The sequence below is a fragment of the Symsagittifera roscoffensis genome, chromosome 3, assembly GCF_963678635.1.
Source record: "Symsagittifera roscoffensis chromosome 3, txSymRosc1.1, whole genome shotgun sequence".
Classification (NCBI taxonomy): domain Eukaryota; kingdom Metazoa; phylum Xenacoelomorpha; order Acoela; family Convolutidae; genus Symsagittifera; species Symsagittifera roscoffensis.
This window is the reverse complement of record NC_087064.1, coordinates 40,154,472-40,172,578: the sequence shown is the minus strand read 5'-3', so window position 1 is coordinate 40,172,578 and position 18,107 is coordinate 40,154,472. Positions and strand designations below refer to the sequence as shown.

Here is an 18,107-nt window from a genome sequence, read left to right as displayed (position 1 = left end):
GATCTTCACAGCTTTTGTGGAAATCGATGAAAGAGCATGTGTTTAGGTCCAAATGAGGATAGGAATCCAGGAATCTCTTCTGTCCCGCGTTACCCAATGAGAAAAAGAGTCTATAGTTTAGACGCGCCTCTGCCTCGTGATAATACCAATTATGAACGATACGAGGGCCTTTCCGTCTCCTTTCGTCGTTATACTCGTCGATTCTTCTATTCGCTGCTGCATTGCGAAGGGTCCTACTAGCGGCGTCTGCTTCATTCTCATCGGGTCCCGGAGCTTCGGGTAAGGTTCATCCACCAACGCCGCTGGGGCAACTAACACCTCCCGCGGTGAGATATTGTCTTTTAGACTAATGGCCAAGAAAAATTGTCCCACCCATGTCTCCCAAATAAACGGTGGGTTAACCGATAATCTAGCCAAAAATTGGGAAATTCCGAGTAGGTCAGTCCTGTCTTCATTCACAGGAACTGCTGGCTGCGCCATGACATTTCCCTCAGATCGTGACGGGAAAACTTGGTTGTAAAAATAGAATACTGAATTAAATAAGATTTATAAATAAATAGAATAGAGTAACGAATATAGATTAAGAGTTTCCAGATTTGAAGTTTCACAAGAGTTTTCCAGAGTTTCACAATCGTTTTTCTTTATGACTAGATTTCACACTTAAGGCTTTCGCAACTGGCATTTTAGCAAACCAAAGTGACAGACGAATAGGCTGGTGAGATATGTCCTTGGATCAAATTTACAATGAATAGTAAGATATGTTTATAATACGGATATAAATAAATAAGTAGAATAGAGTGAGGTACCGTAGACAGTGCTCTTTATACGGAGCAAAAATGTCAGCGGGTTATGTTGCAAGTTGTGCGAAGAAAATTTCCAGAATTAAGTGATTCAGTTCCAAGATTTCGAATTTTTTTGAAAGAGCAAATAAGAACTTTTTCGATATTTCGGTTCATCTGCTAGTAGTGATATCCACTCGGTTTTAATAGCAAGTTGTGTGAAGCTCTGATTAGCCTTTCTGTACCATTATTTTTCGATTTTATGTTTTTTTTATTTCAGTCTGCTCATGTTGTAAAAAGCAACAGTGTTTGCAGTGTTTTTTTTCATCTTCAGCAGGAAGGCGTGATTCTGCCCATCAGGCAGAGCTATACAAACTTCAACATTGAATCCAGTTCTGTCATCAAAAGCAAATTTTTGCAAAGGTGCCTTGAAAAGTCAAATATCAACAGAAAACATGGCTCCAGTGGTCAATCCAACTGAAACGGAGATCTCAGAAAAGTATGACTACGATCTTATCGTTGTCGGCGGTGGCTCGGGAGGTCTAGCGGCTTCAAAACGAGCGGCAGCTCTCGGTGCAAAAGTCGCGGTTTTTGACTTTGTAAAACCTACCCCGGTTGGAACGACTTGGGGTTTGGGAGGCACGTGTGTAAACGTGGGATGCGTTCCGAAAAAGCTAATGCATCAAGGAGCTTTGTTGCGTCAACATATTCATGATGCGAAGATTTACGGCTGGAAAGTAGGTGAAACCGAAACTCATGTTTGGGAAGAGCTCGTCGAAAAAGTTCAGGATTATATTGGATCCCAAAACTTCGGTTTTCGAGTTTCGTTAAGAGACAAAGGTGTGAAATACATCAATGCGTATGTGACATTCGTCGACCAACATACAGTGAAAGCGGTGGATAAACGAGGCAATGTGACCTTCCATACGGCTGATAAATTTATAATAGCTGTTGGGATGAGACCAAATTACCCAGATATCGCAGGTGCCAAAGATTACGCGATCACAAGTGACGATATTTTTTCACTGCCATATCCGCCGGGGAAGACGGTCGTAGTCGGGGCTTCGTATATTGCTTTGGAGTGCGGAGGCTTCTTGAATGGGCTGGGCTTTGAGGTATGACGTTGATTACACTTGCGAAGCGAGTGTATTAATACGAACCTTCTTTTTTTTCCAACCTAAGTCGCAAATATTGGTCCCATTTTTGGGGCACCTTTACAGCTGTTTCATAGCATGTGCTTTGACATTCGAATAGTAATAAGTTAACACTGTTGATGCATTTTTAATTCATCAAATGAACCGAAAAAAGTGATTTGTTTGGAAGAACATACCAATAATCAAAACTCGATCTCAGAAATTTTCTAACTCAATGTATCTTGCAGTTTTTTGGAATGTATTTTTATCCATAATGTGGCTTTATGCTTTGCGATTTTTACATGAAAAGTTAGTGTGGATGCCTTCAGTTTGTTATATTCCAAAATATTACTTGCAAAATTGAGTCTATTTGTATTTGGTGCCACTTTTGCTGAAAGGCATTGGCAATTTATTAGCATATGTAGCTGCTCTATTCGTGACTAGAGCTTCGCCTGTGTGTATAACTTAATAGCAACTTGAACGCAATCTACAAATAGTTTCTCGAGTCATTGTCACTGTTGCTTTGTTAAACGCGTTTGAGGTCCTGTTGAAGTCTTTTCTTAGTATTGAGTTAGGACCGAAGTGTATAACTCATAGAGTAATTTCGGATAGGGTACACCGTCTGCTCGTCACGCTATCTTATTTTCGGCCGGATAGATTCGTGCAACTTCTTAGTCTAATACCAATCCTAATCTTACTCTTATACTATCTAGTCTCAGGTTGTTTAACTAGTCTCTGCTAGGCTCAATAGATCTAGGGTATACTGGTTTATTGCGGTTGCTGAAGTCTTCTTGGAGAGTCAACTAATTTCTAAGTTAAATTCAAATCTCTCTGGTGCTGAAATTACAAGTAATTTCAGCACTTACAAATAAGTGGATTGTTAGTCAGATGGATCATGATTGGTTAATATTAAATACTTTACATTGGTAAAATATCTAATTTATCCAATCATAAAATGTAGTTTAGATCAGGTTCCACCCATCCGGGTTTTGCAGAGTTTTTTAGAATAGTCTTTCTGTAATTCAAAGGATGGATGATGGACGTTGGTGTTTGGCGAACATCATATTTCTTCTGGGTTCTCTTGTTAGAGAAGTTCCAGGTTCGATCGTTGTGTCTTCTCATGACAACGACTGGGTTTTCGCAACAAACTCAAATCTGATTTCAGAATGGTTGGCTATGTCAGGTTTTTTGTTTCATTGATGAGAACTTCTTTGTGTTTTGATCTTGTCTGGGAATGGCGTGGAGATTGTGCGTGGAGGGGATGCCTGGTTACTCGGATCTGTACGTATACTTGAACATCGAGGTGGTCATTGGTCTAGTTCAATGAAGTCCTTTTCTGCGAAGTCAAGTCGTACTCTAAATCCTTTGAGTTGTGATTGTGGGCGGCATATTGATTGTGGTTGGCCATTCTTTTTCGAGTGTAGTGGGTTCATTTTGTCTTTGGATGTTCGTCTTTGGTGTTGTATGCTGATCTATATATTGCATAATATAATTTACATTTTATAAAACTTTTATTAGTTTAATGTTTTTTAATTATGATTTTGGTTAGTTGTTTTCACAAAAGCTTTTTTGTTTTAGTTCAGTTATTTTGAAGAGTTACTCACCCTTGAGTAGCTCTTATTAAAAATAGGAGTGTGTGTCACAAAGCGTGGATGTAGCGCGGTGGGTTAGGCCAGCTATAGAGCATGCTCAGGACGTCCTCTTCTGGTGGGTTAGGCCAGGAGTGGGAGTATGATTGCATGCGGTTTTTGTGAGAGGTCCTGTGATGTGACAACGTTTTATGTTGGGTTTGTTGTGGTTTTTCTTATGTTTTGTTGGTTGTGTCCTTTTTTCAAAAATCAAATTGTTTGTGGTATGGGTTTGTCTTTCGACTTTTTTGTGTTTTATTATTTCTTTCTTAGACTTTATAATAGTCTTCAAAAGAATAAATTATCCAGTTTTAAACTGGGTTAATCCGGTTTGGGTACCGTTGGTTTCCTTTTCTTAGTCATGCTGTTATGCTATGTGTTGTGGTGTTTAGTAAGCTGCATTGGTTAGTTTTGTTTAGTATATAATTCCTTTCCAACCGGGTTAAAGGAAAGTTTGAAACTTGTTATCGTGTGTTAGAGTTGTTGAGTGTGAAAGCTTGAAACTGAAATTCATTATTTAAACAATTCTTCGTGGGCGAGCTGTGCGAATTTGGATAGAATTCTTGTGCGAGTGAATGAAAATATCAAAAGGTTGGTACTGCATTTGCTTCTTATTAATTTACTACATAGAATTTCAATTTTACTGCTAGTTGTTGGGGAAAATTAAGTTACAAATTTTCATCATTATTTGAACTACTGCATTTGGGAAAAAATTTATAAATTAAATTATTGCATTGGTATTATTTTTATTTAATTATTTGGTGCAAAAAATTTATAGAGTTTTAAACAGTTTGAAGAAGTTTTCAATTTTCATTTTCTTTTGTGAATTTTTCAGATGATCGTTGGATGAAGGCTAAAATTCTAAAGAAGACATGAATAAAGAATGGTTAGTTTCTAATTTTAATAACTAGTTAATAATATGTATAGTTCATACTTACCTATTAGTCGTCGGGGAAGAAACCGTGGGGGAAGATGTCGTGGATTAGATCTGAAGTTGTTAGTAATTTAGCTAAGATGCGGATGATATTTTTAGTTTGAAGCAGTGGCCAAAGCAATTGAAGTGCTTTAATGGTGGTTAGTTCTTCAGTGCCAACTGCAAACTCATAAGGTGTGTTTTGGATTAGATTATATAATTTGTGATTGAATTTAGTGTTGTGGATGAATTCTAAAATGGGGATTTCTATAGGTTGAACAAATTCGTGTGGGAGAAGAAAGGGTCGGGATTCTTCTGCGTTGAAGGTCTTGGTGATGGGACAAAAAATATACATTTGGGTTATGGGATCATAATTTCGAAGAATACCATGAAGGTTAGTATCTTTAATGCAATATGTGAAGTTAAGAAAGAATGGTGAGGTGTATTTGGAATTGATGAATTGAAAACGGTGGTGTGGTTGTCTGGAGGGGGTGTGTAGGTCGAAATGATTTTGGATAAAACGATAATATGTATATGTGTGAGTTTGTTTGTGAAAATATTTGGAAGCGTTCTTTAAAACTTTCGTAAGCTTGTGTGTCTGTTAGTGCTTCTGAAATGATGTGGTCAAATTTGCGGTCAAAGATATTGAGTGTAAATACATATGGTGTTTTAATGAAAAATTTTTCTGTGATTTGTGGGTTAACGAAGCGATCGTCGTCTAAGAATTGATCTTGGTTAGTTCTGATGATGTTATGATCGTAATATTCTAGCGTATATTCGTTAGCTCGGGGTGCAGTGTATGTTTTTAGTGATTTTTTATATCCGATGTAAGTAAATTGTCTAGGTGTTAGTGGTGTAGTGAGTCGATATAGCATGTCCTTATTTCGTTCTATATCGATGTGAGTGTTAGATAAAGGTAAGCAAAGGGGATTAGTAAAATGATAATATGAGGTCCAACGTCCAAGGAAGGGTAGGCATTAAAACGTGTTCGTCTACAAAGTTACGTGTCTCGTTAGTGTCGTGAGGGGTGTTTAAGGTGTATTGTGGAAATGAGGGTAAGTTGATAGCTAAAAATTCTTTTGTATTAGTGTGATTTGGGTGATTTATATATTCACGGGCTGTTCCTGGTTTTGCTGGGAAAGGATGGTTGGGGAACTTTCTTTTAAAAGTGCGGTAAGCTCTATTAGTGCTGAGTGAAGATTCAGTAGATGTGGATGATGGTGCTAATGATTCGGTATAAATTGAAGAGGGTGTAGGGGTAGGAGGGTTGGATGAATCTATTGTGGATGAAATTTGGTTTATGGTGGGGGTATCAAGGTGGTAGGGTTGTTGTTGTAATGTAATAAAATTATCTAGTTCTGGGGAGATTTGGGGGGTATCTGGAGAATTGGATGATCGGTCTGAATGATGTGAAGAATAGGTTGGAGTGACTTGGGAAGCATAAGAGGGTGTAGAATTGGTGAGGACGGTGTTTTTTGGTAGCATTGGTTGAAAAGGGGGGTGGGAAAAAATTGAGGGGTTGGTGTGAAAATTATTGGATGGAGATGGTTCAGAGTCGGCAAATTCATCGGGGGTTTCAATATTCGGGTTATTGAGTTGTGATGTGCAATATAAAACTGAGATGTGTGAATTAGTATCGGAATTCATGCCTGATGTTACATTACTGGTTGGGAAATCGGGTGGCGGGAAAGCAAAAAGTGGTATTATTGTAATTGGAGTAGTGAGGTTGGTTGGGTGGGAATTTGAACGGTGTAGGGATCCAAGTTGTCGGCTCATCGTGGGCTAAAAAAATTATTATTTTGAGACTGAAAAGCGGTGGTATGGGGTTGTTCTATAATTTGTTCATAAGTATTTTCATCTTGTGAGTGGCGTGTCATTATATGTTGGATGGGACTTTGTGATATGGTTGGTCTAAAATTTGGATTATGTGTTATTGCTAAGTTTCGAAAATTACGTGGGACTAGGGATAATGGATGGTTATGTGGTAGGGGTGGTAACTGTGGTGCTGTTGGCGTTGTGTCTACATTGTTATGTTCTTCGTCGTATGTGTTCTGTCTTGTTGCTATTTTTGTGTTGTATTCTTTTATTTGTGCATCTAAAAGAATTTTGTTTATTGATGTAGAAAAAATTCCAAAAAATCCTGCAAATAGTATGCGTGCTACACTTGCTTGTCTATTGACTTGTGTGTGTATAGCACATGTGTTATAGATTCCTTTTAAGAATGAAAAAAGAAATCCAATAAAGTTAAACATTGCGTATAAAATAGTCAGTTTTTCTAAGATGTAGTAGGGCCATCCTAGAAAATCAAGAATTTCATTCTTGAGTGTAACAAAGCTAAAAATATTGATAGGTGATATATCTTGGGGACGGTATTTTTCACCGTTTAGATATATATAATCTTTAATGTCTTTAAAATATCCGCTATAGTCTTGCGTATAGATGTCTGCAAATCCTGCGGTTTCGGCAAGTTTGCGTAAGTTTTGGTCAATTGATTGTCTTTGTATTGTGTCCATTTGTGTTAATAGTTCTTGGAATTGTTGTGTTCTAATGTGATGTTGAATATCTGATTTTGAGTATATTCCTATTGATTGTAAGTCTATATTTGGGTTTCGAGCGATAGCGCGAATGCTTTCTGGTGAAAATTTTTTGAGTGATTGCATTAATGTGGGATATGGGGTGAGAAGGTAATATTTATCTTCATCAGGGTTTAGTTGTACTACATTGTGGCTATTTTCTGATCCACATGGGACTGCGGTATCCCAGAAATAGGTTCTTCTTGAAAGTGTGTCAACGAAATGTACTTTGTTCTTATAAAAGATAGGGATTCTTTTATAGCATCGTTTGTCTTCAAAAACGTATAGTGGTGATACTTTTTTGGTACAAGTATAAAACCATAAAATGTTTCCTTCATAGTCTAAAAAATTTGATCTATTTCCTGATAGTAAATATCCTGCGTAGGGTATTTTTAATACTGCTAGTGCAAGTGATTGTAATATTTGTGTTCTTTCTAATTCGCATAGTTGGTGTAGTGTTTCTAATTCAGAGAGTGACATTTCTTGAAAAATTTGGCTAATCGTGTAGTCTAGTTTCATATCTAAGTGAATATCATAGTGGATTTTACCGAAATATGTACTATTCATTAGTGATAGTTCTTGTAAACGTGTGCTTTGATCGTCTTGGGGCTTTAAATGTCCACCAGGTTGACCTGTATTTTTTTGAAAATGAACTGGTATGTATGATGTTCCTTCATTTGGAGGATGACTTGTGGCGTATGGGTCGACTTTTGTTTTTCCAGTGGTCATGTCGAATCCTTTTTCGTATTCAACTAGTATTTCGGAGTATTGTGTTTTGTGAAGTGGGTTTCTGTATTTACATGCAAGTTCTGTTTCTTGATATATTTGAAAACGTGTTAATTTATTTTCTATATTATGAATGTTTCTAAAATTAGAACTTATTTTTCGTAATGGATTTACTTGTTCATATGGTATTGATTGTATAAAATATTTTTCGTGAAATTTTATCATACGAGCGTGTATTTTTGCTACTTGAAATGTTGTACATGTGTCTTCGGGGAACCAAACAATTGTTGCTTGTGTTCTTGTTGTAGGGTCACAATAGCCTTGGTCGTTTTTACAAGGTAATCTAATTCCTTGATAGATCATTGTGTTGTCTGATAAATCTCGTGTGAGTTGAATTTTTTCGAGTTGTATTTTCCAATCGAAAAACATTATTTCTTGGTATGCTTTATTTTTTGTGTCTGCTTTGCAGTTTGATGGGTTATTTATACCAATGTGTGGTATCCATTGTTTATCGTGCATGTCATAGGTTAATCGTCCGTGTGCGCCGTTATATGGGTACTTTTCATCTAATTTTATATGTCCTTGATATCTTTCAAGTTCTGCTTGATGTACAGAATCTGAAAAAACTTGGAAATATACTAACTTTCTATCTGTGTTTTTATTTTTTGTGATGTTTAGTCGGAGTAACTCGTTTTTACAATCTTCGGGATTGAGATGTAAAAGTCGTTCTATATTACTCTGGTAGAATGATTCATGGTCAAGTCGGTTTTTATTTCCGTTTGAGACTTGTGAACAATGTACTTTCTTTTCAGAAAATGTTGCTGTGAATTTATATACTATAACTGTAGTTGCTCGGGCTTTTGAATAGAGTGTCGCTATTACATTTGTTGTTTCTATGGCTTGTGGTTCTGTTTCGCATTGTGATACTTGATTTATTGCATATTTGTGTAGTGTTTTTTGTTCGTTTTCTTCACAATCGTAATGTGTTACTAATAAATCTTGTGGTCCTGTGCGGGGGGAAGGGTTTATGTTTTGATTTGAGGTTATTAGAAAAAGGAGTTGGAGAAAAATTAAAATTTATAGAATATACATGTGTATGACAATCCTGAGTATGGGTTATAAAATGTGATGTAACCAATTGTCTTTTTAGTATATCTGTCGTATTTGTATATTACTTCAGTTGTTATAAATGGTGGTGGTAGGGATTGAGCTGTTATATTTGGTGGATTTAATGGATAGGGATGTTGAGTAATGTTGTTTAATTTAACCGTGATTTCAAATTTTAATTGTAGACTATTCTGTTGGAGTATTTGGATGTTATGAGCACGAATGTCTTCGTGAATGTCTTGTCTATATTGTAGTCTATTTAGTGCCCAATTGTGGAGTCGGTTACTTTCTAGGTGTTGTCCAAATAATGGTGGAGGTGCCTTGAATGTATTCCAGTCTAGTCTTAAAGGAATATTTGTTGATGATTGTTCTCGATATCTAGCGTCGAGGTTATTTGGGAAATTTAAGTTAAAAGGTGGTGGTGAAATCTGGCTTATTGATGGTGTTGATGGTAGTGATAATGTTTCTGGTAGTGATGAGGATGTTGTTGTATCCGTAGAAATATCTATTGGATCATTGACTAAATTTAGTTCACCTTGTGTAAATGAATGTGTTGTCCAATATGGTAGTCGTGATGCCTGGTTTGGGGGGTTAAAGGGATTTTCACGTATTTGTTCAGATGTTGGTGTTGAACCTAAGTAATCTGATGGTAGGCTTGAGGTGCTACGTTGTGAAAGAAGCGTAGGGGTTTCTGGTAATATACCAATGGGGTTTTCTGGAGTGTTTTGTGATGGTGATTGAGGTATATCAAAATGAACTCGGGGAGTTTGAAAATTTCTGTTTCGTCGAGGATGTATAATTTGTCTATTTATTTCGACTGTATTTTGGTTTTGACTAGGATTTCTTATTCTACTTAATTCTTGTGGTAGTGTTGGGTATAAGTTATATGTTGGTTCGCTTAGAGGTGCTTCTCGTTGAACTGGTTCTAGTGGTTCTGATAAGCGAGCGTGTCGTTCTTCAAAGGTATATGGGTTATCTTGAGAGGAAATCCGTGTAGATGTTTGAGGATTTTGGTAGTTAAAGGTGTTGTTGGGTTATCTTGGGATGATGTCGGTGAAGACTGACTATGTGACTGTTGGGTAGCAATTTTTGATAGCTTTTTTGGTCTATTCTTTTAGTGAAAAAGTTTATGTTTATTATAGTATTCTTCTAAAAAAAGAATTAGGAGAATTGTTGCTAGGGCGAATGTGATGATTGCTTTTTTTATACATTTGCATATTGTCAAGATGAGGGATGAGAGAAATGTTATAAAAATTACAAATAGTAAAAAAATATCGGTTCTACTAAAAATGGTTCGTATCATTTAGATAAGTTTTTGTGAATCGTACCTGTGGATATAGTCAATAGCTTTTGAAAGTAGGAGGTATAGTTCAAATAGGGTATAGAAAATTTAAAAAATAATGCAAAAAATGATTAAGATTATTACAAAAGATTCAAAGATATCAAAAAGAAATATTATAAAAGTCTTAAGTATCGTAAAAAATTGTTTGAGGTTTGTGATAATTATAGTGACTGATTGAGAGAAGAGCATTTACGAAATGACTTCTTGATCGAATATTTTTTGTTGTTTGGGGCAATTTTCAAGTGTGGTCGGATTATTTATTGGTTTTTTGACAAGTGGGTTGAGTTTTGTGAAAAATTGTTGGGGGCAATTTTTATGGTGATCGGGAGGTCTTCTTTGTCTTTATTTTCATTTGTCAAATGATCTGGGGTATTTTTGAGATTTTTATACTTTAGGCTAATTAAAATGGTCGTTCTTTTACTTTAGGCTAATTTAACATATTTGTTTGGGGGATATTTGAGGTCTGAGTTGGGGAAATATTGTTGATCTTTGGTTTATTAGATAAGGGAGGGTTATGATATTATGGTGATATTTATTTTAGTTGTCAAGTTGGAGTGGTTTGCTTATTTTTGACCTGGAGGTCGTAAAGTTATAGTTATAGATATGCCTGGAGTTTAATATTTTTCGTTTAGTTGGTTTGTGTTAGAGTTATAGAAGGTGACGGATTGGATGAATCCTATTGGCTAATTTTGAACTAGAATCGCTGCGTGTTTGTCAGCATGTTATTTTGAGAAATGAAAGTGTAAAATGTTTCAGAGGTGCAAAGATTATTAAATGTAGAATTAAAGTTGTTTTTGAAATTCAACTTTCTTTAATATTTTAGATTGTGGGATGAATAATTTATAATTTTTACGTGGTTGATTTCTAAGTCGTGAAGACTCTCTATGTCCTGATTTGTCGATTTGTTCTTGGGGTATTATTTGTTCTGTCATTTTTCTATTTTTTCTTTCTTTTTGAGATGTATTTTGATCTAGGTTTTTTGTATTGTTTTTTGTGGTGGTTGATTTTGTTATTTGGTTTTTGAGGTGAAAATCTTTTTGTTCCTTTGTTGTATTTTCCGTATGTGGGTCATTTTGAATAACTTGTAAACCTGTAAAAGAATATAATTGAGTTAGCTCGCGGAGTGCGTATTCTTTTGGATAATAAGGTAATAGGTTATTTCGGTGTTGAACGATTTCTTTTTTGTCTGAGTCGGTGATTTTATATGTGACATCAGTGGGTTTTGCAATTATTTGGTATGTTCCTTTACGAAGGGGTTGTAATTTTTTTGAAATTCCTCTTTGAGTATTAAAATTGGGTATTAAAACAAATGTTCCAATTTTTAAATCGGAGGCTGGTGTAAAGCGTGAATTTATTTGTTCATTAATGTTTTGCCTTTGTAACAACTTTTTTGTTACTTTTTGGTAAATTTCATTGTGTTTTTTATCTCTGTTTAAAATCCATTCGGTGTGTGTACCGGAGGCTAATTTAAGAATTTGTGGGTGATGAAAATGATCTTCATCGTGTGTATGTAAAGGTAGGTTATAACAGATTGAGTCTTTATTTGGTTGACAATAACCTTGTGCGTTTTTATGAGAGTTTGCTGTAAACATTATTGGTTTGCGTGGCTTTTGGTTAAAAACCATTTCATATGGTGACATTCCTAGAGTTGTCGTAATTTGTGAATTATATGCTAAGGGAAATAATTTTACATCTGCTGACCATTCGGTGTATCTTGTATCATTTCCATTGATGATACATCTGAGATATTCTTGTAATGAACGGTTCATACCTTCGACTAAGCCGTTTGTCCAAGGTGAGTGAGATGTACGTGGTTTGTGTTTGATGTTATATAGATGACATAGTGTGATGATTTCATTATTTATGAATTCTGTACCGTTGTCTGTAACTAAAATTTCTGGTAGTCCGAATTTGGCTATCCAGTGTTCATAGAGTGTTGTGTAAGCGTAATAAGCGTTACAATGTGGTACTGGGTTAAGTGCTACATAATGTGTAAACGCGTCAACAATTACCATAATGTAGGAGTTTCCTTCGGATGAGGGTGAAATTGGTCCTTTTGTATCAAAGGAGATACGGTGGTTAAAGTACAAAATTTGTCCTTTAAAGTCTTGTTTTTGTGCTATTTGTTTTTGATTTGGATAAGGTTTATTTAGTTGAAATACTATACAATCATTGCATAGTACTTTTATCCAAATTGGTGCATTTGGGAAATAAAAGTTTTGTATGAAATTTGAATATGTTTTCTCTGATCCAGAGTGTCCTTTAATATTTTGTGTATGTGAAAAATTAAAAGCTATGAGAATCATACTTAGAGGGAGACAGGGAACTGTAGATTCATTTAATTTGTATTCTAGAAGGTCTGTGTTTTCGTTAATTGTTGTATTATTGAATTTTCGAAAATATCGGAGGAGTGTTTTATTTCCTAAAATAGTTGTATCTGCCTTGACGGGTTTAGTTTTATATTTGTGCCATGATTTTAGTTGTCTAATTACTGGGTCAAGATTTTGGTATTGTTTCAAGGTTGAAATTGTAATTGTTTTTGTTGGGGGGAGAAAAATGTTTTCTATTTCTAATTTAGATAAAGGAATTGTATCAAGTGGGTCATGAAGGTCAAATATTTGATTTATTGTGTATTTTGAATCGTTTGTTTGTGGTCCTGATAAATTTATTTTATCAGTTAGGTTTTCTTTTTCAATTAGTGGAAAAAGATCTTTTTTATGCGAGTGTTGTTTTACTCTTTTTTGTTGGGTGTTATTTTTTATCCATTGTGAATATGGGATTGGTTTAAAAGTTGATGTTCCAAGTAGGTCAACTTCATAGTGATTATTTTGACAATCTAAATAAAGTGGGAAGTGTTGTAGATTGTTTATCTGTGATTGTTCAACGTCAGTTTTTACTGCATATTTGCATTCTAGTCGGGGTGATGTTTCGTTTTTTTGCAAGGTAGAATTTTATATTTTTGGGTATTTCAACTGTGGTTTTACGTGTAAGTAATTTCGGTGGTTTAGATCAGGTTCCAGTATTTATCTGGTTTACTATGGAAAACAAGTTCAAGTGGAAGTTTTTATTATGTCTATGTTATGTTGACCACACTTGTTTAGCAAGTTTTATCACTTTTTGTAAAATTCGGTTACTTTTTTAGGTCACAGTACTTGTGCGATCTATACTTCTGAGAGGATTCGACCAAGAGTGTGCAGAACGTGTAGGAGAATACATGAAGGCAGAGGGGGTCGAATTTATGCGGGGATTCGTCCCAAGAAAAATCACACAGATCGAACCAGGGACACCTGCGAAGCTGAAAATCGAAGCCAAAAACAACTCAACGGGCGAAATTGCTGAAATTGAATGCAACACAGTTCTCTTTGCTATTGGACGCACAGCATGTACTGAATCACTTAATCTTGAGTCCATAGGTGTGAAGGTCAACTCGAAGACTTCTAAAGTGATCGTGAACGAAGCTGAACAGTCTTCAGTGAACAATATCTACGCAATCGGTGACGTAATAGAAGGCAAGCTGGAGCTGACTCCGGTAGCAGTACAGGCTGGTCAACTTTTGTCTCAGAGGCTTTTCGGAAAAGGAAAAGTCTTGATGGACTATGTAAACGTTCCGACGACAGTTTTCACTCCTCTAGAGTACGGTTGTTGCGGATACTCTGAAGAAGATGCTCATGAAAAGTTTGGCAAAGATAATATCGAAGTGCACCATAATTTATTCCAACCTCTAGAATGGGTTATTGGCCAGAAGGCTGGAGTCTGCTATGCCAAGTTGGTGTGCAAAAATGATGACAATAGAGTAATAGGATTCCATATCATTGCCCCAAATGCGGGCGAAATGACGCAGGGTTTTGCGCTGGCGCTGAGAATTGGTGCCAAGAAAGAAGACTTCGACTCGTTAGTTGGAATCCATCCAACCAATGCGGAAGTGTTTACGGTTCTGGACATAACCAAGAGCTCTGGCAAAGAGCTGGTAGCCTCAGGATGCGGGGGAGGCACCTGAGGATAGTTTAGAACCAATTTGAAGGTCATGAGTCATAACTGAGTTATAACTATGACGTCGATTGGTTCGGCATGACTTATAGTAACTAAAGGAGTGATCGTTTCCTTTTCAAAAAGTATGGTTTTGTCTACTTTCGACGAATGACGACTTCTTTCAAACTTTCAGAGAGGACGAAGTCTGAACAAGGGGAATAATCAACTCCAATTGAAACAGTGATAATTAATGACTTGCACATGTTTACCTGCTCCGTTTTTGATATTCATTTTGCTGAGTATTCAGATTATTAGCTAATTGTTTAATTAGAGTTTTTGATCTTTACGCTTGTAATTAGCAAGCGTTATCAAACTGGATTATAGACTTTTTTTGGGTTAACAACTAGTTTAACAAAATCAACTGAACCAGTTAGCTCGGCTCTTATGATAGCAACAGAACATAATGCATGTCATCAGATCTTTTTTTTAGCATGCCTGCCTTTTAAATGGCTGTTCCACTCGATTTTTTTTGTTCTTTGTTTGTTGATTTTATTCGGCTTAAATGGTTTTTGGCTGATGCCTATCTGTTTAGTTGCTTGATAGTTTGTCGTTTGGAGCACCGAAATTTTAATTTGGTTTTTCAGCTTACAGAAGGGTAGGTGGCAGGGGGGGGTTGTAAAATTTAGGACTTTTTAGCTCAGAATGTTTGATAGCTCAATCTTGATTTGTTTTTTGGATCAAGACCGTCGTCTACCCAAGTGTTGTCTGCTCAATATCCGCCTAATGAATTTTGTTTTATTATTTAACACTTATTAATTGACTTTTTTGTCAAAATAAGGTGGGAGAAGACTTGGTACATGCATAAACGTGTGTTTCAGGGCCTGAAACGCACATTTATGCATAAACCAGGTCTTCGCCCACCATATTTTGAGAAAACCGTCAATTATTTTATAAAATGATTTTTAAATCGAAATAAGAAGGCCGGGAAATGCATAAACGTGCGTTTCAGTCCCTGAAACGACGGTTATCTCGAAAAAAGGTGGACGAAGACTTGGGACATGCATAAACGTGCGTTTCAGGCTCTCAAACGCTCTTTGATGCATGTCCCAACTCTTTCCCCACCATTTTTCGATGAAGAACTCAATAAGTATTCAATTGATTATTTTCGAAATAAGTTGGGGAAAAACTTGAGACTTGCATTAAAGTGCGCTTTAGGCCTCTAAACGCAATCTTTATGCATGTCACAGGTCTTCCACCACCATTTTTGAGGAAATAAAAACAGTTTATATTTGACTTGAATTTTTACGAAATATGGCAGAGAAAGACCTGGGACATTCATAAACGTGCGTTTCAGGCCTGAAACTCATGTTAACGCATATCCTAGGTCTTACCCCACCCTGTTTTGTTTCAAAATTGAGATAAATTAATTGAGTTTTTTCTCAACAAATCATGTTGGGGAATACCTGGGGATAAGCAAGAATGTGCGTTTCAGGCTCTGAAACGCACGTTCATGGTTCTCCAACGTCTTCGACCACCATTTTTTTGAGATATGTCAATCAGTTTATAAATTGGTGTTTTAATCGAATTATGCTGGAGGAAGAACTGGGACATGCATTAACCTGAAATTGAGGCCCTTAAGACGCATAAGATTGCATTTCAGGGCCTGAAACGCAATCTTTATGCATGTAACAGGTCCTCCCCTCCAACTTTTGAGAAGAAAAAAAACAATTTATAAAGTATTTGGTTTTTTAATCAAAATATGGCTGGGGGAAGACCTGAGACATGCATAAACGTGAATTTCAGGGTTGAAATGCACATTTACGCAATTCCCAGGTCTTTCACCACCATAAGTTAATTGATTTTTCATTTCGCTCAACAAATCATGGTGGGGGAAGACCTGTGATATGCATAAAAATGCGTTTCAAGCCCTGATAGGCAGTTTTTTTGCATGTTTTAGGTCTTCACCGACAATATTTCGAGAGAACCGTCAATTAGTTTACAATTCGATTTTCCAAACAAAACATTGTAGGGTGAGAACCGGGTTATGTTTTAACTTAAACTTGAGACCCTTAATTGCACGTTTATGCATATGCCTGCTCTTATCCTGCCATATTTCAATTAAAACAATCAGTTAGTGTATAAATTAGTTTTTTTCCGAAATAAGGCGGGGAAAAACATAGGACATGCATTAACATGCGTTTCAGGCCCCTAAACGCACGTTTATGCATTGCCAGGTCTTCGCCCACCATAATTCGATAAATTAAATGATTTTTTTTATAAAACACTCTGGAACAAGACCTGTAAAAGTTCCGGCACATGCATAATTTGCGTTTCAGGGCCTAAAAGGCGCGATAATGTTTTTCCTAGGTCTTCTCCACATATTTCGATAAAAAAATCAATTTATAAATTAAATGATTTTAAAATCTTGATATGGTGCGGAAGAATTTAAAATCTTGGGACACGCATAAACATGCCTTTCAGGGCCTGAAGCGCAATCTTTATGCGCATCTTCCAGGTCTTCCCCCAAGATGTTTTGAAAAAAAAATTCTATTCATAGACTACTTGGACTTTTTTCTCAAAATATGTCAGAGGACGACATGAACGTGAATTTCAGGCCTCAAACGCGCTTTTAAAAGATTGCTAGGTCTTTCACCACCATATTCTGGTTAAAATTTTGATATAATTTAATTTATTACTATTTCGCTCAACAAATAATGGTGGGGGAAGACCTGGGTATGCATAAAGGTACGTTCCAAGCCCTGAAACGCTGTTTTTTGCAAGACCCTGGTCGTCGACCATGTTTCGAGAAAACCGTCAATTAGTTTACAAATTGAATTTTTAAACGAAATGGTGGGAAAGAACCCAGCTCTTACCTTACCATATTTCGATTTGAAATAATCAATTCGCATTTGAAATGATTTTTCGAAATATGGTGGGGGAAGACCTGAGACATGCATAAACGTGCGTTTCATGCCCTTAAACGCACGTTTATGCATGTTCCAGATCTTCGCCGACCATATTCCGATGAACTAAATATTTTTTTAGTTAAAACACGCTGGAGGAAGACCTGGAAAAGTTCTGGCACATGCATAAATATGCGTTTCGTGGCCTGAAATGCATTTTCAGGGCCTGAATGTCTTGAAAAGGTATTTCTTAGGCCTTCCCCACCATATTTCTATAACAAAATCAATTTTTAAATTAAATGATTTTAAAGTTTTAATATGGTGGGAAAGAGCTTGAAAAGTCAGGGACACGCATAAGGGCCTGAAGCGCAATCTTTATGAATGTCCCAGATCTTTCCCCACCTTTATTTGAGAAAAAAAAACAATTTATAAACTAACTGGGATATGCATAAACGTGCGTTTGAAGCCCTGAAAAGCATTTTTTTTGCCTTCCCAAGCCCTCCCCTACCATATTTCGATAAAACCGTCAATTAGTTTAAAATTGATTTTTTGAACGAAATATTGTTAGGGGGAACCGGGACATACGTTAGCTAAAACTTGGGGCCCCTAAACTTACGTTTATACAGGTCCCAGCCCTTATCCTAATACCATATTTCGATTTTAAAAAATCATTTAGTGTATAAATTGATTTTTTTTCGAAATAATGTTAGGAAAGTCATGGGACATGCATTAACGTGCGTTTCAGGCCCTTAAACAAACGTTTATGCATGTCCCAGGTCTTTGCCCACCATATTTTGGTAAACTAAATGACTTTTTAATTAAAGATGGTGGTGGAAGACCTGGAAAAGGTCCTGCACATGCATAAATGTGCGTTTCAGGGCCTGAAACCTGTTTTCAGGGCCTAAATAAAACCAAAAACTTTATAAATTAGTTTAATTATAAAAATATGGTGGAGGAAGACCTGAGACATGCAGAAACGTGCGTTTCAAGCCCTGAAACGCACGTTTATGCATGTCTCAGGTCTTCCCCCACCA

The 18,107-nt window shown here is 36.3% G+C and overlaps 2 protein-coding genes across 2 annotated transcripts in view; both read left to right on the top strand.

Moving 5' to 3' along the window:
- The window catches only part of LOC134841709 (potassium voltage-gated channel subfamily H member 6-like), a 633,879-nt gene that overhangs the window by 386,790 nt on the left and 228,982 nt on the right, over positions 1-18,107 (top strand). The window lies entirely within an intron of this gene.
- LOC134841492 (thioredoxin reductase 1, cytoplasmic-like) lies at positions 1,039-14,516 on the top strand. The gene is made up of 2 exons (XM_063857516.1): positions 1,039-1,894; positions 13,344-14,516. Exons 1-2 carry the CDS (start codon positions 1,235-1,237, stop codon positions 14,196-14,198), a joined length of 1,515 nt encoding a protein of 504 aa, XP_063713586.1. The 5' UTR covers positions 1,039-1,234; the 3' UTR covers positions 14,199-14,516.